Genomic DNA, 24997 nt, shown 5'->3' on the forward strand with positions numbered 1-24997 from the left:
TCCAGCCGGAGGTGATGCGCCTGTCATTTTAGGGGACCCTGGGTAGCTGTTTCTTCCTTTCCGGTTGGTGAACCTCAGGTAATGGCGCTTGTGGAACTTGGCCCTAGTAGGATCTTATTCAATCCGTGATTGGGACGGGCCATCGTGACTCGGGAGTAAGATTTTAAAGTATACGGGACCGGTTGTAGTCGAACGCTTCGTGGGTTAATTAATGTGAGCGTGGTTAGTAGCGCATATAGCATCTGCGCGCGACCAAGAGTTTTGAGTGATCCAGTTCGCTGTCAATAGTACTTGTAGCTGAGTGTATGGCCGGTGTTACGGACTTCACAGTGAGCGTTTACAGCGGTCCTTACTGGCATGGGGAGGGAGGCTGCCTGGTGCAGCAACATCATGCAATCCATGTACAGTGACTGTTGCTAGCGTAGGTGGCTTGTGGGGTGCAGCCTGCACAAAATATGTTGGGAGTGTTACTCCCATTTTATTTTAAAGCTGGGATTAAAGATATTTTTAATTGGTATTCCTAACTGGGTAAAATATATTGTACCTCGTATTCTTTTTCGAGTATAAATGCAAGCGGCGATGCACATTCTCCAGACAATAATATGAGCTGCGTTAAGTGACATTGGTCTGCCTTTCTTGCTTTTCGTTCGTATTTCCTTGGTGGGTAACATCATAACTTGCTGACTTTGAATCTGCTCTTGCTGCTCCACTTAATAATGTCAACCCCAGTGCCATGACACGAAGTGCTTGAGACTGCTTTATTGCATGAATGAAGCAGACTTGGATGGTGGTGATGTCTTGTGTGATTCCTTCTGGTGGACTAAGTGGCCGCTCAAGGGACAACCTAGTGACTTGAACCTATTTCGTAACCATTTTGTCTACGAAGCAATATTTTGCATTTGTGTGGGTCGATGTATATACATGGGTTCTTCGTTGCTCGAACTTTGCAATGTTAACATAGCTCCGTATTTTCGTTAGGTTGCAGGATGGGTGCCTACAAATACATGCAGGAGCTATGGCGGAAGAAGCAGTCGGACGTGATGCGTTTCCTTCTGCGCGTCCGTTGTTGGCAGTATCGCCAGCTGTCAGCTCTCCACCGGGCACCCCGTCCCACCAGGCCAGACAAGGCGCGCAGGGCTGGGTACAAGGCTAAACAAGGTAAGATGCTTCAAGCTTTGTTTTTAGTTGCTTTAGCCAACCCCGGCTTCTGTATCCTGACAGCCTTTTTTTTATACAGCACGTTTTATCAATTTGTTTGCTGCTATATTAAGCTACTGACTGCGTTGCGTTTTCATTGTGCTGCCATAGTAGGTGTACAGTGAGTTGTTATCTAGATAACGTTAGTAACATTGGCAGCTGAACAATAGTTCACAGAAGCCGCTTTATTAGGTTTGAGGACTATAGATGTTTTTCTATAGGCTGTTTAACTATATTTTGGAATATTGTGGTTTGGTAACTTCACAGGATGGTGAAGTCTAGTAAAGCCTGCCAGAAAAGGCCTGTAAGTTTATTGTACGAACCCTGTTCCTGTCCAATGTTTAATTTGCAGAACATATCTTCCCTGGTCTGCTGGATTAAGTTTTGGTTTGTATCGAGGGTGTATGATATGGGTGGAGTTGCTAATCATTCACTTAACTTGCTTTATGTTGTAGTTCGTTGGGGTACCTGTTCTATTTGTGATTCCCGGTTGGTGTCAGGCATATGGATCTGCAACTCTGCGGCTTCCAAATGTTATGGACTTGCACTCATGATCCCTCACCATTGATTATGCTGCCTGGGGCTGATGGTAGTTGTAGTCCAAAACATCTGGATACCACCCTTGGCCCGCTAGGGTCTTTGGATTCCCTATCTAGTATGAATGACAACTGCTTCTATGCTGCAACGTGCTTTAAGCAGTACTTGGGACTGACTCTCAATCACTTCACACAGTTCGACCAAAATAGTCATCCCAATGCGATGGCCTAAGAGTAGATGACACCAGGCTGAGATGGGCGGGGGAGGTTGCAGGACAGGACTGAGTAATTCCTATTGCAGGGAGGGAAGTAGCAAAGCAGAACACATTGAGTAGATAACTGAGCCGTTGGTCTGAAAGCCAAAAAGAAAGCTGGTGTTGTATAGCAGAACTTGGGCCACTTTGACAACCTCTTGCCACTAGATGTACATGGGGTGAGGCTTATTCGGGGTAGTTATGTATTCCGTTGCTAGGGGAAATGTGAAACGAGCCTTCTGGGCTTGTGTATGCAGAAGTAATTCCAATGTGTAGGTATTCTGCATGCTGCACATGTTAATGTTGAAGGACATTTGTACCGCGCACTATCATCACCGGAGTGGTCCCCTGGCACTCTGGCGGTTCTGAAAAAGGAGGGGAGGGTGAGTTAGTGGGGCGAAGCAGGAAAAGTGCAAGAGAGCAGTGATGTGCTGTTGGCAGCCTCAGCCCGGTGGGTCCGTTGGCCGGGCCTTGGGTGTTTGCGGCCAGTAGACGACATGTACTGTTGTGCACGACTGTGTTTTTGTTTCGTTGTTGCAGTGTAGTGACGTTTGTGCGGTTTGTTGTGCTGTAGGTTTGGTTTGGGGTTTGAGAAGTGTATGCAGAAAGGGAAATTGTTAGTAGGGTTGGTTAGTTTGCGTGTCGCTGTTGGAGAGGTGTACGATGCCTGCTCAAATCACCAAAGAATGCAGTTGGTGTAAATGCACTGCTTGCACTGGACTCTTAGTTGACATCAGTTTCTCCTTTTTGTGAGAATTAATCGTAGGATGCTAGTCTGCAGTAATTTTACACCATTATTTTTCGAATTGGAAGTTTTTCAGGATAACCACAGGCTGTGAAAATAGCTAACTTGGATTCCATTCTCAACAGTCCTGACATTTTTGGGTGCAGATGTCGAATGCTTTTTGGGGAATTGGGAAAGTGAACCTCCACTATCACTGGCAGATTTGACTGCAGCTTAGGGCACTACCGGTATTGCAATGCCATTCGCGCAAAGCTTTATGCAGAGAAGCATTAGTCTGATCTGCATTGACGATTGAGTCGTGTACTAGGAAAGGGTTCCTGGCTCCAGGGAGCCAGGAACCCCAGATGTCTTTTTGAAGGGGTGTCCATTGATATGGGTCTCTTGCTTTCTGTACCAGGGGAATCGAGCCTCGCTTCACAAACGACGCACAACGAGGCCAAAAATGAGGAGGCAGTGACTGGCTGCATGTCTGATATGGCTGCGCAGGACCTGTGGAAACGCCTTGCCTATCATTTAGACTGCTCCGTCATGCCATGCTTCCCCGAACCTTGATTGGAACCTGGCAAGAACATGCCATTTAACTTCAGCTACTTTCAGTAGTCTGCCGTGCCAGAGTTCCTCGATCCAACCCCATATCGGTTTTGAGCTGCCATTGATCAGTGCTTCATCAGTCTGCTGGCTGATGTTTGGGATCCATGCAACATTGATGAGGTTTGTGAGATCTCAGCACTGTAGCTAAACTTGCAGATGTGGTTTTAGGATTGCAAGTGATGCTGGGTTAGGAACTTGAAATTAGTAACGATGCTGTTGCAGCAATTAGTCATTTTTTGCTAACCAATTTTTGTCACCTGATTTTAATCTGGCCGGTGGTATAGCAATTATTTTTGCAGCCATGGCATCATACAGATTCACAAAGACTTATTGGTAGCCAATCAACAAAACTCAAAACTATTGATTTCTCAAAGGAATTGTCCTGAGTAAGCTAGTTCCTGTTGCTATTTTCCTTGCTTCACACATAAAAAGTGCATTAGCAATTATGCCTTTAAATGAAGGCCAACCTTCAGTCAGTTTGGGTTGTTTCTGAGATTGCAGTCTTGCTATCTAGACTGATCAGTTTGCTTAAAGTGCGACACGTCGACTCGCTGTCCTATGCAGACGAAAGTTATTTGTGTGTCAAGCTGCGTAGGGTGGCGAATTGCCTGGTGGGTATACTGAAGCGAATGGTGTTATTAATTTCGACAAAACTGTTTTGATAGGGGTTGTTGAACAGGCCAAATAAAAAAGGTAGTGTCGACAACGCTGGTGTGTAAAAATCTAGGACTGGAAGGTGGCACATATATTGCAATAAGAGTGGAAAACGCGTAGAGCGTTACTGCACTTACACAGGTGGTTTTAGCTTTGGAGTACTCCAACTATATAAAAAAAATTTTGTCACGTGGTGTAGTATGGGTTGGTGGCCATCTATCTGAAATGGCTAAAAAGTGAGGGAAGGTTCGGACGCTCGCTACTTGGCCTTCCAAGGTCTGTTCCTTGGACTTGAGTTGGCTTCCTTCGACTCTCGGGTGACTCTTAGAATAGCAATTTTATTAATAAAATCTCTGAAAGATCCGCACTGCTCTGTTCTTAGGGTTATAGGGATAGGTATGCTCCGGGAGAGGTGATATGTAACGTTAACTAACCCAATGGGCCAAATTGTATTATGCTCCGGGAGAGGTGATATGTAACGTTAACTAACCCAATGGGCCAAATTGTCTTTTTTGATCTTTGTGACAATCTGAACTTGTTTTCCGGAGGTTAGAGACTGTGATTGGATTGCACATTCTCACATTTAGAACGTTTGCGAATGTATTTGAGCCTATTACAAATTCATGAAACTAATTCTTGAAGGCACAATCTTACGTTGAAATGTCCTGCTAATGGGGTGCACAGATTTTCTGTTAGATTCGATCAATTGACCGTATCTGCCTTTGTCCCTCAGATGGGTATGCCTATGGAAAAACGTACTTGTCGCATTTGTAATGATCCATTGTTACTTGAAACTACTCGACATACTTTGACGTTTTGCTCCGGTATGGAAAAGTTATGAGTTATTTTGGGTCGTTTTGTTCATAGATCGCAGGGATTGCATGAGGACAGTTTTGGGGATTATTGTATCAATTCTGGTAACACCTCTGTTCGCTTTATTCAATGTTGGAAAGGTGGATGGAAGCAAGTTGAGTCTTGTACAACGAGAATGGCTACAAAGGTCTAAAAGAAGCAAGAATCGATTATATAAAAAAAAAAACAGCAGGCACTTAAGGGAGTGCATACCATGGTCATGTGGTTGGTGGTGGTGGACAGTAGCTGTCACTAGGCAGAATGACACTCCCTTATTCGTCATGGAATTTAGAAATGCGCCCAATAGCATTGCTGTGAAGGTTGCATTTTAGAAGTGTAACCAATACCCTCTGTGAAAGTTGATTATAGTATCCAATAGACGCTCTGTAAAGTTGAATTTAGAAGTGTTCCCAATTGCATCTGTGAAAGTTGACTATAGAAATGTATCCTATAGACACTCTGGAAAGTTGCATTTAGAAGTGTTCCGCTAAGAAGCAGCTATTACACGAGTACCGCACGAGCTGCACACATACCCGGTGCTCACAAGCACCTTTTGACTCTCCCTACTCTCTCTACTGATCTGAACTTCGGTTCCCAAGGGCGTTCAACCTACAAGCGCCTTCAGACCATACCAATGGTATATAAGGCGCTATATAAGTGCAAAATAACATAACATAACATAAACTGCAGGGTTCGAATTTGAGGGCAGGTGGGAGCTATTTAGCTCCTGCTTGTATTTAGAGCCTGGTTACCTTTGCACCAACAGCTTCCAGGAGTCACTTTTGGCTCCCCCTGCAAACTGATGCCGAACAAACACACCTATATGAATTTAACTCTTATGTGGTACAAACTGTAAATAGACATTAGAAAACATTAAAAACGTGATGGGTCATATAAGACAGTGATTTTCATGTTATTAAAAAGTTTCATATACCGTGTGGTCCTTCAGTGCTCTGACGGATCGTTAAAGCAAGAGGTTAAGGTGGGGTGGGTAAGTTAGTAGGGCTGACCGTGGCGAAGCATGCGCAAGAGCTGTAATGTGCTGTTGTCGGCTTCAGTTCTGTTTGCACCGTTTGCTGAGCGTATGTGAATTTTCGGTCGGTAGCACTCGTGCTGTTGTGCGTGACTTTTTTTTCGTCGTTGCGGTTTAGTGGAGTGCATGTGGTTTGTTCTGTAGATGTATGGTTGTGTTGGTTAGAGAGGTGTTAGCAGAAGGATTGAGTTTTTCAGTGTGGTTGGTTGGTGGCCCCTCAGCTTTGGCTGCATGTGGCACATATCCCTTCCAATGTCATATTTATTTTTGTATTTGTTGACAGCGCTCAAACCGTGAGTATCACAGTGTGAATACAAAGACTGAAATGCAATACAGTACATAAGCATGATAGTAATTGATGCGATACCCCAGTTTCAGGTTAGTCGTATTTGTCAAACAGCCAGGTTTTTAGCAGTTTTGAAGATGAGGTTAGGATAGCTGCTCTTGGGATGTGGAGAGGGAGGGCATTCCACAGGGTGCTGGCAATGACCGTGAAACAAGTGCCACCAGCTTTGTCTTGAGAATCTGGGGATGGAAATATTGTGGTGTGCTACAATTCCCACTCCTAATTCTGTGCAGATGTGTGGCTTGTTAACTAATGGATGTCCACATCACTTTACCCCGTGGTACATCCCGGTGTGCAGCAACCATCGCCTCCATGGCTCTCCATGCAGGGGGCATCTATTCATGTGCCCGTGAGCGTTTTGTGTTTTTCTCATGTACGGTTTAGGTTGTAGGCAAATGTCGTCGCTGGATTCTGGTTGGCTGGTAAATGTTTTTCTTTTTTATGAATTCCGCTCCTAGGCCGTGGATTACTTTATGCACATTGTTTTGAAGGTAATTCGTTTTTTGACTGGCAGTCAATGTAGCATCTTTAGTTCTGGAGTAATGTGGTCCCTTAGTGAGTTTGAAGTCAAGTCTGGCAGCTGCGTTCTGTATACATTGCAGTTTCTTGAGTAAATAATCGGCGTTCTGCGGTGTATGCTGTTGGTGTAGTCAATCCTGGACAATGATGGGCAGTGTTTTGTGCGTAAAGGATAGATAATAGGATCTTTTTATGTGCAGGTGCAAGAAGCATTCGTTGATGATCCCATTTACTTGTGGTTCTAGGTTTACATCGTTCATTAAGATTACAAGGTTTTTAGCAATTTTGGATGGTGTGGGTGCTGTTCCAACTTCTGTGGGCCATTGGATGTACTGGTTAATTCCTTTGTGGGCCATTGGATGTACTGGTTAATTCCTTTGTTTTTTGATATGGATATAATTGATTTCCGTCCTGCTTGGGTTGACTTTGAGGCTTGTTCATCCATTCTTTTGAGACAGTATTAACATTGTGTTCTCCTCTTAATCGCTTTTGCAGATTTGGTTGTCCCCTGTATAGTTGCAGCAAGTGAAGCCGCTCTTTTGATGAGGTTGATTAGTGGTGTTGACTACATCACAATAGGTTGACATAACCACCAGTGCAATCAGAAAACTGGTCTCTTCATACAACCTAGCATTTGGTACTCCCCTCGTGCCAATACTTGGCTAGAATTGTGCATATTAGCATGTCCACACTTAGCTAGAATTGTGAATATTGGCATGTCCACACTTAGCTAGAATTGTGAATATTGGCATGTCCACACTTAGCTAGAATTGTGAACATTAGCAGGTCCACACTTAGAATTGTGAACATTAGCCTGCGTCGCATCTGGATGGAATTGTGAACATTGGACTGCGTCGCGTCGGGATAGAGCTGGAATGTCGGCATGTCCACGCTTGGCTAGCATTGTGAATGTCGGCATGTCCACGCTTGGATAGAATGGGAACATTAGCCTGCGTCGCATCTAGATAGGTTTTGATTGAAGGATAGCATGCCCGCGCCTAGATGAAACTGGAATGTTAGCATGTGCCACACTTAGAACTGTGAACACCAGCCTGCGCCACTCCTAGATAACATTAGGAATGTTAGCATGCCCACGCCTAGATGTGAAAATTGGCCTGCCCTGCTTCTAGATAGGAATGTGATCACTTAGACAAAAATGTGAATATTAGCATGTTAAAGGTCAGGTAACCCACTAACCAATATAACCTCAAACTCTGCATACTTGTCTCACTCAAAACTCACACAACCATCTCTCGCACCACAAGCCGCACGCACTTCACAACACTGCAACAACACATAAGCCGGAGCAACAGCACACGCAGATTTACACCGATCCAATACCCGCACCAAAGCTCAGTATCTGGTGTATACTGAGCTGAAGCTGCCAACAGAACACCACTCCTCACTATCCTACTCCCTCTTCACCTTACTAACCCTTCCCACCTTATCATTTATAGATCCGCCAGAGCGCCTGGGGACCAATTCCGTTGGTGACGGTGCGCGGTACAAATACCTTTAACATTAATCTTTCCATTACTGAATAGATCGCCCCTCACAATTTAAAAACTATCGCACTCCTGCTCAAGCTTTCCCATGGCCCACCAGATCTGCGGTACTATCGACCCATTACAGGTTTGCCTTGGTTGGCCAAGTATCTGGTAGTGCTCACAACTCTTGGATTAAGCAGAGGGCAACCAACTCTTGGACCAGTGTCACTCGGGCTTTCCTCCCAGACATGACACTTGGACAGCTAGTCTCAAGTTTTGGATGATCCTTTACACTATGCTGATCAAGGCTAGCTTTCCCTCTTGGTTATGCTAGATATATCTGCTGCATTGGATCTGGTGGGTCGTGAATTTCTCCTGCTCCGTCTGAAACTAGTGGTGTTTCTGGTCCTGTGTTAGAATGGTTCCAGGGTTTCCTCTGGCAGAACCTAGAATGTGAAAATGGCTCCTGTTTCAACAATTATAAGCGAAGTGACACAAGGCATCTTTTTAATATCTATAGTCTACCCCCGTCCTCTATTCCGAAAGTCACTATACAATTGCACTCAAGCTGATCATACCCAAGGTATCAAGTCCTCAGCACTTGATCCCCTGCAGTGTTTTGGAGAAGTTTTGGTTGGCTGATAAATGGTTCCTCAATCTGTGGGGATACCCTCAATGCCTGAAAGATCGCACAGCTTAATAGCATCAGTGTTTATCGGCAGTGTGCCGCAAGCACTGCTTTTACATTCTGCCTTTCAGTTTGGTGCTCCTTTCGCGAAGTAAACGCAGCATGGAGGAATTCACTCTGTGTATTTTTATTAGCAGCGCACTTCTAAAATGGGATGCAGCAACTGTGACCTCTGCCGTCTTGCCACAAAATGTATAGGGATGCTTTGGGTTACTAGTTTGAAAAATAACAGGCAAATCAGAAGAGAAAGTGAGCAGGGGCATGACCAGAGGCAAAAAAAATGGGTGTAGGGAGGAAGATGCCGAGGAAGCATGAGGTCGTTCTTAAACGCATCTGGTATCTAGTTTAGTTTAGTTTATTTATTTGTACCGCGCACCGAACCCTGGGGTAGCTGGGCGCCGGAGACTTAGAAACAGTTACAGCATGGCAAAAATATACAATACAGACTGTGATAAAACAACAACGGTGTAGCAGACCGGGTTACAGGTGGTCAACAGAGGCATGCAGAGAGGAAGTGCATTAAGCAGCGTTTTTGTTGGAAAGCCATGTTTTTGTTTTGGCTCTAAAAGTCCAAAATGAGGGTTCTGCTCTAAGGTATGGTGGCATAGCGTTCCATAGTTTGGCAGCTAGGACCGGGAAGCTGGCGCCACCTGCTTTTTTTAGGGAGAATTTGGGAACGGAAAGGCAATGTGCGTATGGTGTTCTAGTTGGTCTAGTTGAGGTGTGGTTGTGGAACTTGTCTGCCAGGTATTTGGGTGCGTCATTAGAGCGGCATTTATGGACGATGACGAGGGATCTGAGGGTGATTCTGTCTCGTACTGGGAGCCAGTGAGCATCTTGTCTGAAGCTGGAGATGTGGGCGTTTCGTGGGATACTGAAGGCGGCTCTGATGGCATTATTTTGAAGTACCTGTAGTTTGTTCAGGTTGTGTTCTGATGAGCCAAGAAAGAGGGTATTGCAGTAATCAATTTTTGAGAGCACTAACGCTCTGGCTAGTGTAATGCAGCTGGAAGGTGATAGGAAAGGTTTGCAGGCGTTGATGAGCTTATTGGTGTAAGCTGTTGAAGAGGCAGTTGCGTTCACCTGTCTTTTGAGCGAGAGAGTAGAGTCTAGATAAACCCCAAGGGTTTTAATTTCTTTGGCTACTGTGATTAGGTTACCGTCTATGTTGATGGACGCGTAACGGGGGTCTAGTTTGTTTAGTCGATGTTGGGAGCCGACAATGAGGAGCTCAGTTTTCTCGTCGTTGAGGCATAGGCCGTGCTCTGCCATCCAGGCTTGGATCTCTAAATAAAGGTTGTTGATTCTGGTGGAGTCCTTGTCGTAGCACCCTGATAGGGTGATGAGAACCTGGGTATCGTCAGCATAGTTTGTGTATGTGACACCTAGGTTATCTAGGCGGTCAAACAATAGCTTTGTGAAGATATTGTATAGGGTCGGCGAGACGCACGAGCCTTGAGGAACGCCGCAGGTGATGGGGACAGGGAGTGCTGATGCCCCTGGGGAGAAGACCCGGTTGGTTAGGAAGGACTGGATCCAGGCAGTCGCCTGGTTAGAGAAGGCCGCTGAGGTCATCAGATGTTCTGTGAGGATCTGATGGTCGACGAGGTCGAAGGCAGCTGATAGATCTAGCAGTAGGAGAATGGCTAGATTACCCTTGTCCTTTGCCTCGTCCATCTGGATTTTTAGGTCCAGTAGGGCTGACTCTGTTCCATGCCTTGGCCTGAAGCCGGATTGTCTGAGACCCAGGAGGTTGTTGTCTTCCAGGTGCTTCTGTATTTGCAGGTAGGCCACTCTGTCTAGGATCTTTAGGATGTAGGGAACGGCGGTGATTGGCCTGTAATTAGTTGGGTTATTGGGGTCTAGATTAGGTTTTTTTAGAAGTGGCATGACCCAGGCCTCCTTGAGGTTGCTGGGCACTGAGCTTGATTTGAAGGATGCATTGATGAGGGCTGTTATGAAGGGGGCCAGAGTGTTGGCGCCTTCTTGGATGATGGGAGCTGGGCATGAGTCCCCTTGGCATCTAGAGGGCTTGAGGCCCTTAATGATGCTTTCTACTTCTTTAGTGGAAACTGGTGAGAAGGAGAAGGGGGGGCAAGTAGGTGTTTTTGGGGTGGTGGACGGAGGATGGTTTGTTTTTTTGGAAAGGCTGAGCTTTTTCTGTTCGATTTTGGATTGTAACATGGTGATTTTGTCTGCTAGGGCTTTTTGAATCCTCTCACACCAGTCTGCATCTTTCACGCAGGTTTCAGCCAGAGTGGGGGGGGATTCGAGTTCCCTGAGGATATTGGATCTTGCTTCCAAATCTGATCTTGTGGCTTGTCTCGCCTTCCAAAGTGCTGGGACTATGCCTTGTTCTCCGACTTGTGCTTCTACATTTTCTACTGTTGCCGACTCTCTGGCTCCTCTTAAGCATTGTAAAAGGAAAAATCGCAGCTTGGAACTCTGGTTCTCTGAAATCAAGGCTTATAAACTTCTCTATAGGTAGGTGGAAAGGAAGTGGCGAGCTAGCTACAGTGTGACTAATAAAACTCTCTTCCGCCTAGCCACCGCTACTTATCAAAAGGCTATCTTTTTTAGGTAAACAATCTTATTATAGTGCGAGAAGTTGAGGCAGCAATAAGCCAAACTAAAGCGCTTTTCAATTGGGTCCCTCGCTGGCCTTCCCTGTTAAAGATAGCTTGCAGACTCTGCCTTCTCAGGATCTCTGCGACGACATCTGATTTTTGTAAAGATTATAATCGTCGTCAGAAAATTGTTAATACTGCTTCGTGGTCTGTGGCTCTCACTCCCCCTCTTTCCACTTCTGATGGTAATTGGTCTACCTTTCGGATCATGGGAGTTCTGGCGGCTATTCATAAGCTTAATTCTGCCTCACCTCTTGATCCAGATTGAATGACAGGAATGGTAGGATTGTTTTTGCAGCTCGCTGGAGAAAGCGTTCCTTGATTAGAGCGTTTACTTGTTGCTCTAGAGTAAGTTTGTTGTACATCAGTACTCCTAGGTTCTTTAAAATTGACAGTGAGGCTGGGGTTTATTTGGGTTGTACCGAGTTCACTTGACCAGGGGATGAAGTGGTTGGCTCCTCCTGTTTTGTTGTGGTGATCATTATTTCTGTTTTGCCTGGGTTGAGTTTGAGGTAGTTGGTTCATCCAGTTATATATTTCACGAAGGCAGTTCTCTAATGTTGTTTTTGTCCTGAATGTCTTGCTGACTATTTGCGTCAGCGTAGTTGTAGTAGGTGTGGCAGTGTCTTTTGAGGAGCTTGATTAGTTGAGGTAGCTGTTGAATAATAATGGGGAGAAGGATGATTCCGCAGGAGGATTCTCTTGGTTTGTATTTGAAAGCTTGTTAGGATTTGAATAGGGCGCAGTGATTCCAAATTGTTCGTGATGTGGTTAACTGTCGAATGCCGTAGAGGTCTAGAAGTATCAAAGCGGTCATCCCATATTGGAGTACTGATTCTGTTCCCCCTCATGTGCTTGGTCTAGTAGGCAGGGCTCTTCTATGAATTCTTGGGTTGTTCTGTATATGTATGTTTTGAGCAGTTTATTTTATTTTGGATTGGTAGAATGCTCTGCAGCCCACAGGCATCAAGGTGCTATAACGGATACTTAAGAACGTTTGCTTGAGGGTTACAATAAGCGGCCCAGGAATAAAGTTCATCTGGGTGCGGGATGTTGGAGATGGGTCTGTAATTGGAGAGGTCCTCTACGTTTCCTGCTGTATTTTTGAGTAGCGGCCTGATTTATGCTGATTTGAAGGATTGTGGTGCTTTCCTTGTGAGATGAAAGGTTGAAGACATTCCTATGGTATTCCATGGGTGTTCCTTGTAAGAATATTGATTTGTAAATTTCCGGGGGCAGGGATCCGCAGGCAACCTGCTTTGTTGCTACCAGTTTGACGAATGTGTCCACTGATATTTGGGGGAAGCTTCAGAGTTAGCTTGTGGGGCTAGGTTAGTTCCATAGTCTGTTCCCATGGTCTTGTTTTTTGTTGCATGGTAGTGGTTTTATTTTTGAAATGGTCGGCTAGATCATTGCATTGTTTCTTCAATGGTATTGGCATGCTGTTGCAGCCAGGTGGATTTTTCTATTTCATTTATGATTTTAAAGCGTTCTTTTGGGGTGTTTGGTGCTTTGAAGACTCGGTTGTCATAGTATTTCCTTTTTGCTTTTTATAAAAAAAATTCCCACAATAGTTTTTGATCCTCCATTCTAGTTCGTTTTCCGAGTAGTGGGGTGAAACATTTTGCCGTTGCTCTTTTGCATGCGGCGGTTTTTCTTTGTCATTTATAGTTGTGGAGTAGATTAATTTTTTTCCAGGTCAGCTTCGTCCATCATTGTTGCTTGTGGTTTGCTGAGTTCCAGAAGTTACGTTTTGGATGGTTCTCTTTTCATGCTCCATCAGTGGCTTGTCTTGGCTGTTTATTGGAGTGGTCAGTGTGATTTATGAAGGGAGTGGATGAGGCGGTCGCTCCAGAGTGTTTGAATTGGTGGCGCCGCGGTCATTTTTTTGTTGTTGAAGATTGCGTCAAGTGTATGCCCTACCATGTGGGTTGCTCCTTTGACTAGTTGGTGTTGACGAGATTTTTGTGTGGCTGTGGCTTCTTCAAACCAGATGTTGAAGTCTCCGGGGATTATCGGGTTTACTTTGTCGACCACCATGTAACCCAGTCAACTGCACTTATTATCTTGTAGGTCTATTCTCTGTTGTAACCTCCTAAGTAGTTACCTCAGGGTTCGGCGCACGGTATAAATGAAGAAACTCAACTCAGTGGTAGTTTATTTAGTATTGCGCGCCAAACCCTTAGGTACCTGGGCGCAGTAGAACAAGATAACTTAAAGCTTGGTTACAGAGCGTGTCATATAAGAGCATATACATACAGATAGTATAAAATTACTGCCACATCTGGTTACAGTGATGTGGTGAAGTGCTGACTGGTATATAGTATAGCACATGTTGCAATCAAAGGTACATATAAGGCAGATACAGTGATAGTGGTGCATAGTACAGGCATAGCATGTTGTAGGTCATTTGTTCGTAAACATTTAAGTACACTGTGTCTAAATTTAGGCTACGGTTGTTCCATTCTTAGGTCAGCTGGGCGGGCGTTCGAAGATTGAGCAGCTTTGACTTGGAAACTGGTGCCTCAGCTGTTGCTCGTTTAAATCTAGGGATCACTAAGGTATGGGCGTTGGCGGCTCTCATCGGGCGGGTGGTGGTTGGTCTGGGTGTAGAGTTTACAGGGCAATTGCCTGCCTTTTGTGTCTTGTGCTAGGACAATATTGACGTTTCCTTACGTTGCGATGCCTGGGTGGGAGTCGGGGTTTTCTGTCCGTTCCGTCGGTTGGGTTAAGGTGCTCATTTTTCTATAGGGGACTGAAACAATAGGCACACTTGTATTGACAGTAAACTTGAAGGCTGGGGTCAAAATAAGAATTTGCTAAATTGGTCCCATCACTGGGAATACAAGTAGCTAGCATATAGCGTGCCACATGCAGCTGCCAACTATCCCTGTTTGCCTATGGTAGATAAACCACAAAACATATTTTGTCATCATGCTCCTTTTTATACAGTTCCACGCATGTGTAATGCTGTTTTTGTATGTTTGCACGGCACCAATTAGTCTGGGGGTGTCAAACCGAGCTCCTGGTTTCTGTGCCAAGTCAACAAGACCCTCCAACGCTATTACCAGGAGATAAATGGCTCTTGGCGATTTAGGTTCTATGTAGACTGAGTATAGGCCCAAAGGGAATTTGAGTAGGGATTCCAGTGAGGACAGGGTTGTGATGGGGGTCCCTAGGATGCAACTTTGCATGCTATCACAGAGGGTAATATTGGGAGCACAAATTCCCACTAGCAGTCTCAGTGGGCATCTGCGAACATTATAGTATCTGGTACAAAATGGAATGGTGAGCTGGTCAGTGTGGGGGAGCAAACAATCGTGCCACATTTAGCAAAGCATTACATGGCAATGCATGATGATGCATAACAGCAGCTGTAGCGAAGCTTGAAAATACCGAACATCAAACGGGCTAATCGCCTGCCCGTTCCTACCCCATGCCTAACCCGCAGCAACGATCTGGGAATAGGCAGATGGGATTTGGCAGAGCACACGCTTGAGACCCCACTCATTACCGCAAGCATTATTGTAGGTGTAAGCTTCAGGATTGGAGAGGGGGCACCCTCAGATGTAAAACTCTGGCCCTTCTTTCCATAGTATCTTAGAAGGCTGAACACCATCTCAATCCTCTAACCTGCTTGGGTATTGTTCAGTGGGCATGCTGGGACCTTTTGCCCATCAGGGCAATGAACCGCATAAGTGGTTGGAGCGGGAGGCCAAATCTCTAATTGTTTTCCTGAAGTCTACACCAGTGTCTTCAAAAGGCCATAGGCCTCTTCCCTACTGCACACACGGGCACGTTCCAAAAGTGAAACCTCATTCTGGCCCCTCTCACTTGGTTTCAGGTGGCTCCATAACCTCAGTTTCAGAATGATCCTGAAACCCTAAATTAGGTTCTTAATTGGAGACCTTGTTCCAGTTGAGACGGTAGGTTTGAGGTGCTCTGTAAAAGGGGTTGCATGTGATTGCAGCATGACAGCAGGTTCTGTTTTCACCTACCTTGCACTTGAGGACAATACTATATGGCTGAGCTTGATTTCACACCTAGGCAGTCGTAGCATTTGGGTGTAGGGTATTGCATGTATGCTTCTGTTTATATATTCTCTTTGGTACAAATGCAGCTATCGTTAAGCTGATGACATGGAAATCTGTTTTGGTGGAAATTGCGTGCTTCACAGGGGCAAACAATTTGCATTCGACCATAGCCATTGGCTAGTGATATTCGACTCTCGTCGAATAAGAAATGATGTGCTTTGTTTATGTATAGAGTTGAGATGGGAGTGACTTGTGGCTAGCCAATAGCTTGCAACTTGAATTTTTGTCCCCTGCTTTACCTCGTGAATGCCGAAGCAATAAGGCAGAGATAGTCGTCTATCTCCTAAAAACTACCAAGCCCTCTAACTGCAAGGGGGGTGTGTCTGTCCTGCTCAGCTCATTAAAGACTGTGGCCCGGCCCTTGCCCCCTTATGACAGCATTTATCAATGCATCTTCCAGTCTGGGCATCTGACCTCAAGGAAAGGAAGCGTGGGTACGTCCGCTCCCCGACCCATCGGTACCGGGGAATTACCGGCCCATCACCGCTGTTCCCTTCTTGCTGAAAATACTGGACAAAGTAGCCTACCTGTAAGTCCAAAAATTCCTTTAGGACCACTGTCTTCTGGGCCTTCGATAGTCTGGCTTTAGACCACGACATGGGGCCGAAACTGCCCTTCTCGACCTAAAAATCAAATGGATCACATCAGAGACGCCGACAAACCTGCGCTCCTTTTGCTCCTTGGTTTATTGCCGCGTTTGACCTCGTAGACCACAACATTCTTTGCCATCACCTCTCAATTGCAGCCAACTTCTCCCCCAAGGCGTGTACATGGATCACTTCATTTCTACAGGAAAGGGCCATGAAAGTCTTCTCCGAATCAGCGTGTGCCTCTCCCAGTCACATCAAATGTGGGGTGCCTTGGGGCTCCTGCATTGCGCCTACCTTCTGACTTCTTCACAAGCCCTCTTTTCAACCTGCTCGATACCCTGGGCATCTCATACACCAACTATGCTGATGACACCCAGGTGCTCATCCTTTTTACAGGTGACTGAGGCAGACAGGATTACCCTCAACTACTGCACTATCCAAGCCCGGATGGCAGAAAATTGGCTGTGCCTTAACGGCGAGAAAACTGAGCTTCTGCTAATTGGTTCACCAACCATTCTGGGTAACCTGGACTACTGCTCCTTCACTATTGATATATCCATTGCAGTATCCCCAACAGTTAAAACCATGGGAGTCTACCTCGACTCTAATCTCACTATGAACAGGCAGGTCATTGCCTCCACCTTGGCCTGCTACTCCAAACTGCTAAACACAGCAAGACCCATCTTAGCCTCACAGAACTGCCTTAACATTGCTAGGGCTATGATTGGTTCAAAATTGGATTATTGCAATGCTCTCCTTGGTGGTACCTCTAGCAAAAACATTGCTAAATTCCAACCAGAACGCCCTCCGGGCCACCACAGGGTTTTCAAAAAAGGATCACATTTCCGACCTGAGTTGACGGGTCCACTGGCTAGAGAATCAACTTCAAAATCCTCTCCCTCACACACAAATACCTCCATGATCTTGCACCCCCTTACTTGGCCCAGCGCATAGCTATGCCAACATCCTCTAGGCCATCCACACTGGCTTATACCAACCTGATCTCCATGCCCAAAACCCACAGAGTGCGTGCAGGTGGCTCCAGCTTCCTAGCCATGGCTGCCACACCCTGGAACGCCTTACCTACACACCTCAGGGGAATCTACTCTCACCTAGCCTTCCGCACAGCCATCAAAACCAGGCTATCTGTCTGACCTGTTAACTCCTAGTTCTCAACCTGTACACACTGAAATACACCAACTGTATTTTTTGTGACCTAGCACCTCCAGTCGTCCCCATTGTAGCCAAGTAACCACATGTTGTAACCGTAATCTTGACTATGTACACTTGGGCTGTAGTGCGCTATACAAATGTAAAAATAAATAGTGCCACTATTTTGTCTAGTGTGCAAGCCCCTGTACTTTCCTTTTTGTTCAGTTTATTCTAAGAATACGTTTTGCTACTTTCAGGTACTGCCCTTTTCCTGGGGTGCTTGGTAATTTGTCCACCAGTATGGAAGGGCTTGGGAGAGGGCAGACCGTACATGGCAATCTTCCTCCAGGCTACGCTACTGCATACTGTGCCTTATCCAATTGTGCACAAGTTGGCCGCTAAGGAGGAGATTTCTGAGAAGGAAAGTCTCCCTAGTCGTATGCGTGACCCAGAAGGAGGCAGTCATGCATGCACCTTAGTTTATAGTTGCCACTGCTGCAGTATGTCACTCTGAAACACGTGCATATAAACATTCTGAATGTCTGGAGGAAGGATTGACTGCTTGTAAGAGTCACTGTTGGTGATTTGTACTATTGTCTTCCAGTTTGAAGTTATATTGTTGATGCCAAGAAAGTCGTGGGGAAAATTGGTTTGGGCTGCTTTTGTTAAGCTCTTTGTATTTGCTTTTTAACTTTGCAGGTTATGTCATTTATCGCATCCGCGTTCGTCGAGGAGGGCGCAAACGGCCGGTCCCCAAGGGAGCCACCTATGGTAAACCTGTCCACCATGGTGTTAACCAGATAAAGTTTGCCCGCAGCCTTCAGTCTGTTGCTGAGGTAAGAATCAGTTTTACCCATTTGGGGGACAGTTGCATGAAAACTTAACGGCGTTGCAGTGTGTGCGTATGGAATTAGTGGGGCATAGCACATTCTCACTTGGGTTTTTCAGTGCACTGTGAGGCTATATTTCCAGTCTGGCATTTGTTGTGGTGTGCTCTGGGGAATGTAGTCCTATGTTGCACTTGGTGAATTCTGTCTAGAGCTAGAGTCACGCACTAGCTGAATCAACAATGGATGCTTACTGTGAACATAAGACATGGGGCCAGACTGGCCCCATGTCTTATGTTCATTTATACAGTGCACCGCTACCACAGGGGGGCAGTCTCCGGGTGCTCCCGTGGCTCTGCAAGAAAAGAGGGCGGAGTATGTTAGTGATGATAGAATGATACATTCTGAAACAGGAGAAACTGGTGTCTGGGTACGTTGTCTTGCGTGCAAGTTGCTCGTCTTGCCCAGCTTGTTGTAACCGTAAGGGTAAGCCTCAGTTTACTAGTGTGTGTTGGGCGAGTTGCGGGCAGTTGGGGTGGAAGTATAATCGTGCGCACAGGTTGTATCTCTGGTTGTTGGATGTCGGAGGGAGTTGTGTTGGTGTGTTTTGTGTGGGGTAAGGCTAGGGTTTTCTAGATTGTGTAAACTGGTGTGTTCTGGCTCATGGTTGGTCCAGTGTCTCTGAAGTTTGTGTGATAGTGAATTAATGCTTGGTGTGTGTAGTTTGGCTAGCCATAGTAGTTTATAGTAGTAGTGGATTGTGTTGGCGCAGGAGTGGGGTCCAATTTTAAAAAAATTGCCATTTTAGACGATGAAAGATGTACATTACTTATGTTTGCCAAATTGGAACACTCACTTATTGTGTCCCCAATACTCTTGAGGGCATTCAGATTATTTCTGTGGTACTTGCATATGTGTGCACATGCTAACATGCCAGATCTATTTTGGGCGTTTAGTTTTGTATGTTATTGGCCTGGATGTCCAAAAATGCAAAGTAATGAACGGGCCCGCCAAGCACTTCAATGGAATGCTTTAGTTGTCTAAGTTCTGGCTTATTTGTGAACTTGCTTTGTAGTACTGTTTGGGTGCCCTATGTAAGAATGTTGAATGTTGGGGTTACATTGTATAGCTGTTTGTTGCGGGAAACTTGAATATCCCCTGTACGTGATCTGATGATGATCTTACAAAAAATGTAAAAACTCTACCAATGGTGTTTTGATAGAATGCATGCACTGTATGGCTTCTGGGCATGTCATGATGATTTGACAAGTTGACAGGCTACTAAATAGCCATAAACCACATGCCCCTTAATTCTACACACAAACTAAGCACACCATTTCTCACTTGCCAAGAGTCCCAACTAGCCAGTAGCTAGTGACAATGAAGGTGCAAATGTTGCACCCTGCTCACATGCAGCCAGCAAGGAAATGCCACACTGGCTTCTCACTGTCTGCCTACATCCAGCGCATGACACAACTCTTCACTACAGCCAAAACCCTAAAAGAAAGCCTTCTCTGTTGGTGCATTATCAAAAACTATTCACAGGATGTCCTTCTTCCCCAATCGCTGAAAGCCAAACTGCTCACCTCGGGCCAAGCAAAAAAGGGTCAAGAATTGTTGCATCCTACATGGCAACCCACAAAATCGCCATCCCTTTTTGACTAGCCCCCATTTTCTCTCCGCCTCATTCACTGCATTCAAACTCATACTAGCCATCCTCACACAGCGTTTAAGAAGGATATCTTTAGCAGACTGAACAATCCCAGGACAATTCAGAACCCTCACTATAAACGGGTCTCCTCTCTGGGCTCAAAGCCCTTCATGCTTAAACTGTATCGCACCTAGAAAGCCTATACACACACTTGAGTTTATGGTACTTACGATCTGCAGAATCCAGCACCAGCAGTCTTGCTTTTCCCCTTCCTAGCTAACCAACCCCCATGCAAATGGCAGCAGTATGTTAAAATTCCAACCTCGTAAAAGGATGAGGTGTGTTGTCTTGAATACATGTGTGCGAAGGGAAGTGTGCCATCCTTGCTTGGTGTGAGAATATTGTGCACTGTTCATGTATGCTAACCCTGTGTGAATGTTGTAAGAGTGTGAAATGTCTGTTGGGAGTGTCTGTTGGGACTATACGTGATATTCCCCGATTATGTCCGGTGGGTCCTGGTGTCCACATGCGTAGGAGTAGTGTCGGAACCGTACTCTGCCTCTCACGGCTACATTGCAAGTGATCTCAATCATAAAGGTGAAATGGGCACAATCGAGAGATGTACCTCTTTTGCCTTTTGTGGGAGCGTAAATATACTGGCGCACGAATGGTTAAATGCGAACATTACACAAAACCCCCATCCCTGTGGGAAGAAAAAAGACTATGCAAGAGATAGAAAGATGCACTTTGATATATTATATGGCATTTGTAACGCGCCTGTGTACACGTGTTTCAAGGCGCGACTCTGAGTAATGAAACGGAGGTGAAAGGGAATAGATAACCACAACGTTTAAGAAATTATATTTTCTTGTGCGAAATTGAATTAAGTTAACTAACAAGTCTTGGAGCCCAAAGTTAGAATACAAACATTTAGTCAATATCTTCTCACTGTTCTTGTTGATTCAACGACGAAACTGTCATCTAGATGCTGTTATTCACAGAACCAGGGTGCCAGAAACTGCACCAGTGGATCCTATTGGTCATAGTGTTGAACACGCTTGGAACACAGCTCAAAGCAGTTCTGTGAGAACACCGGAATCCTGGCTGGTCTGGCACTGATTTTAGTCCTAATCCAGGGACAAGAGAGGTCCTTGTTTTCCCAAACACCAGGGAGATTATCAAATGCCTGCAGGGATTCTGTATCTCCAGTGAGGCCCTGGGTAACGGTGTAGCTGGCAGAGGCAGGTCACTCTGTGCTTTGGAGATTGTTTAGGAGCGAGCTTTGTCTACCTTGGAACATCTGTCTTCATCTAACTTGGAGCAAGTTGTCGGTCGTACCTAAGGTGCTTTGTGCAAATGACATGGAGACTAGAAGGAAAGGGAGATGGAGAGAAACAAGATGGTTGAATCTTGCAACTATGTCGAGCTTCCTCTTGTCTACACTAATGCTGCCCCCTTCATATTATCAAAGGCCCTTTTGTACGCTGCACCCTGGTGTGAGGCTAGTTGTTTTTTGATGGGTGTGCCCTTTGATTCCTGTCTCTCAGGACTGCTCAAGGGGCAGTCATTCAGTCTCCCTCCATGCAGGCTGGCGTGGACAGGCTGTATCTTTTGAGCCTGTAATTCATGCTGTAATCATGCATTTTCTGTAACTAAGTCCTATTCTTGTAACAGCGCCTTGATGCCCTTGGGCTGTAGTGCGCTATACAAATTCAAATAAAGTACTGCATCATACCCTGAACTCTGGTATGGCTTTATCTAATGATGAAACTGCTACTAGAATGGTAATTCATCATAACCATGGTGTTGAAAGGAGACTTTAAATGCACCTCAGTGATTAAGTGAATTGGCTGTCAAAGCTGTCTAGTAGATACTTTTGACCTCTGAACCTGGTCTACCACTGGAGAGCAGGTGCTGTGGATAGGGATGCTGATTAAGCAGGGCACAGGTGTACATTATGCTTTTGGCATGGAGTTTATGGAAGGGGAATTGGATTAGCAGATCACCCTTTCTGAGGCGGTATTGCCTGCATACATTTTATTAATGAGACGGGGCTTCCACACCTTGCCAGGTGGATACCAACATACTAGCACCTTCTCTACGCTTCCTCCTCATATACAGTTCCCAGTGCTATATCCGAGGTTCAGATTAATTTCACCCCCTCGAAGACTCTAGTAGCGCCACTCTAGTACTTGTCTCCACTTCAAAAGAAAGTAAAGGGGGGGGGGGTCTTTTTCTCCACATTGGCTTTCAAATTTTTTGGGAAGGGGGGAGGGGGGACTACTCTGAACATGGCTCATCAGCCAAGGAAACTCACACGGACAACCCTCATTCCTTCACCCGAATGAATACTCTACTAAACAGTCCACCTTTATGTGGATTCCAGTCCTAGGCTTTCATTATCAACTCACCAGTGCATCCACAACTATCCTAGTGTTGCTGGTGCCCAACCCACCTTTACAGCTAACACTTGTTGGTACATTCCCCGGCCCTATCAAAGCAGTAGCCTTAGTCAGCGGATAGGTTACGGATGCTTCCCACATTCTTTACTGAGCCATGCTTAGCGAGACAAGCATTATTTGCAGAAGGTTGCAGTGTATACACGATTTGAGGTGGATTCCTTATGGCAGTTGTCTCCAAAAATGTTTTAATACAGATGTCCCAGTCAAGCCCTCTTATTCACCCACTTAGATCAGAAATTAGACTCTTATACAGTGTGCGCCTTTTTGAATAGTGCACGCTTTACAGAATTACTTCGGGTTCTTTCCATTTGTGACAGCCAAAGGAAAGCCCATTTGTGGCAGCCAAAGACGACCCTGTTTTAATCATTGATGTTTGCAGTATTGAATAAGTGGGGAAAGCATGGCTACAAGCCAAGATCTTCTGGTTTTTGTTTCTACAGGGCAGAAATTCTTAAAACTAAAAGGGCACTATTAGCCACACAAAGTTCAAGATAATAAAAGTACTTAAAAACCTATCTTCAACAGTTCTCTACCCCAACTCGAACTATGCATTCAAACAGTGGCCTGGTGGGTGAAAAGCCTAGCGCCTGGTGTCAAGCTAACCAGGCTCTTCTAGGCTACAAGCAGGAGCAAAATGGCTGCCACCTACAACAGTGCCCAGGACCTCCCTGGAGATGTAGGCTTCCTATAGGAGTTTGCTAATCCCTCCAGTGTTTCCAGACCATATGTCGTATTTGGCATATGAACTGCACCTGGGTCTATAATGGCCATACTTTGTGCAAAAGGCTGGACTTGTGCATAATCTGACAGCAGATGGGTGTATTTGGCTGCGTCTGTCTTTATGGCAGCACCTGACCATATACACCTGGGCCTAGCACATGATGGCAGCACCTGTGCATGTGAGCCTAGCCCTAGGTAGGTGAAACTGCCACTAGCCTCCAAGCCAGGCCTTTTGGATCTGACAGGATTTTTATTTTATGCAAACATGGTTCTTTATGGCGTCATCTTCACTTGCTCTAATACTGGTTAACTGGGTTTTATATTATAACTGCTGCCATTTGCATGGTGTCTGATAGCTCTGCCACATATTAGTGTGTGCGGGAGGGTATTGGTAGTGGGGCGATGGGAATTGCCATTTAACTTTGCTGTTGTGTCGATGCTTGCCTTTAGTACAATGTGGATGTCTTGGACTTAAATGCTTCAATGCCGAATGTGCCCATAGTGCTTGGATAAGTTGGCTGGCATACTGGTATGCAAGTTGATTGGCTGTAGCATTCTGTCCGTTTACGTTTAGCAGGGTATTATCCAGTTGCCATGCAAGTGGCTCAGTTTGTATGCATACCACTGCTTTACCCAGTATGTAATTTGCTCTTTCCCATTATCTCACTTCCTTTTTAAAAAAAAAAGTTTTTTTATGATCAATGGCAGGGCTCTCTTTGCTTCCTGTGCCTTTTTAAGCTATCCTAGTCGTTTAGTCTTCAATATGCTCTTGCCACTTTCTAGTGACTATTAACTCATGGCCAGTATGAAATTATGTGGTGGTTGTGTTGAATGGATTGGGCGAGTGACTTTATGCCGTTTAAACGTAGCTTGCAAGTTAAAATATTTAAACCGGGTTTAATCTTTTCTCGTCAACTATGGGGTTTTGAGTGCACGCAGTTGTCTTTTGCTCCTACATTCAAATCTGTATTTGGTGGGAGGTGAGGTTTTCCATTAAATGCTTTTCTTAGGGCAGCTGATGAATGCACTGTAAATATACAAATAAAATTCATTGTTTCAATCCGACCATGTTGCAAGTATGGTAATCCCCCTTGATCTTTTTAGAGATTTTGTCCTTCAGCAATCTGAATATTGTGGTTGTTGGGGGCCAAATCCTCCGGAGGAACAGGGAACCTAGGGTCGATACTGCGCACCGCTACCATTTGCATGGTCTCCAGGCGCTTTGTCTCCAAGCAGGGGTTAGCAACCTATCCAGTGTATGGAGTTAATATCTAGCCCTTTATCTTATCTGGAATAGGCATTAATGATTTTTTTGCCCTGCCTGTTGGTGGTAGCAATGTTTTAGGGGTAGGTTATTGAGAATTTGCTAGTCCTATGTAAACTGGGCTGCCATAGCTTTTTGGGTGGTTGCTTTTGTTTGAACTTCATTCACTGTACTGTTTAACTGGCCATCCAAAGTTTCTAAATTGGGGGACCATTACATGTCGTTTTTTCACTTGCAACAATTGAGAATGGGGTCTCTTAACCATGTGAATAGTATACTATCTTGCTCAAGAGCGAAACTACTTGTTGGATGGTGTACTTGAACATATTTTTCTAACTACTGTCCTCTTACAGGAGCGTGCTGGTCGCCACTGTGGAGGTCTGAGAGTGCTGAGCTCATACTGGGTGGGTGAAGATTCTACCTACAAGTTCTTTGAAGTTGTCCTCATTGACACCTTCCATAAGGCCATCAGACGGAACCCAGAGATTCAATGGATCACCAAACCAGTCCACAAGCACAGGGAGATGCGTGGGTTGACCTCGGCTGGCAAGAAGAGCCGTGGCTTGGGCAAGGGACACAAGTTCCACCTTACCACTGGAGGTTCGCGCCGTGCTGCCTGGAGAAGACGCAACACCCTTCAGCTCCACCGTTACCGCTAAAGCCCATTCTGCCCAAAAATATCTTTCGAATAAAATGTGTTTTGAGAGA

At 45.3% G+C, this 24997-nt stretch overlaps 1 protein-coding gene across 3 annotated transcripts; it reads left to right on the plus strand.

Annotated features, from left to right (window-relative positions):
- Positions 1 to 12: 12 nt before the first annotated feature.
- On the plus strand, positions 13 to 24997 carry LOC138453091 (large ribosomal subunit protein eL15). Of its 3 annotated transcripts, none has more exons than XM_069605596.1 (4): positions 13 to 78; positions 979 to 1158; positions 18065 to 18201; positions 24643 to 24997. In XM_069605596.1, the coding sequence occupies exons 2-4, from the start codon at positions 987 to 989 to the stop codon at positions 24946 to 24948; spliced, it is 615 nt and encodes a 204-aa protein (XP_069461697.1). In that variant the 5' UTR covers positions 13 to 78; positions 979 to 986; the 3' UTR covers positions 24949 to 24997. The 3 variants fall into 3 exon arrangements, with proteins under 3 accessions (XP_069461697.1, XP_069461696.1, XP_069461698.1); XM_069605595.1 differs by having other exon boundaries at positions 62 to 155; XM_069605597.1 differs by lacking the exon at positions 13 to 78 and adding an exon at positions 83 to 213.

The sequence above is a fragment of the Ambystoma mexicanum genome, chromosome 4p, assembly GCF_040938575.1.
Source record: "Ambystoma mexicanum isolate Mex_15411 chromosome 4p, UKY_AmexF1_1, whole genome shotgun sequence".
Taxonomy (NCBI): Eukaryota; Metazoa; Chordata; class Amphibia; order Caudata; family Ambystomatidae; genus Ambystoma; species Ambystoma mexicanum.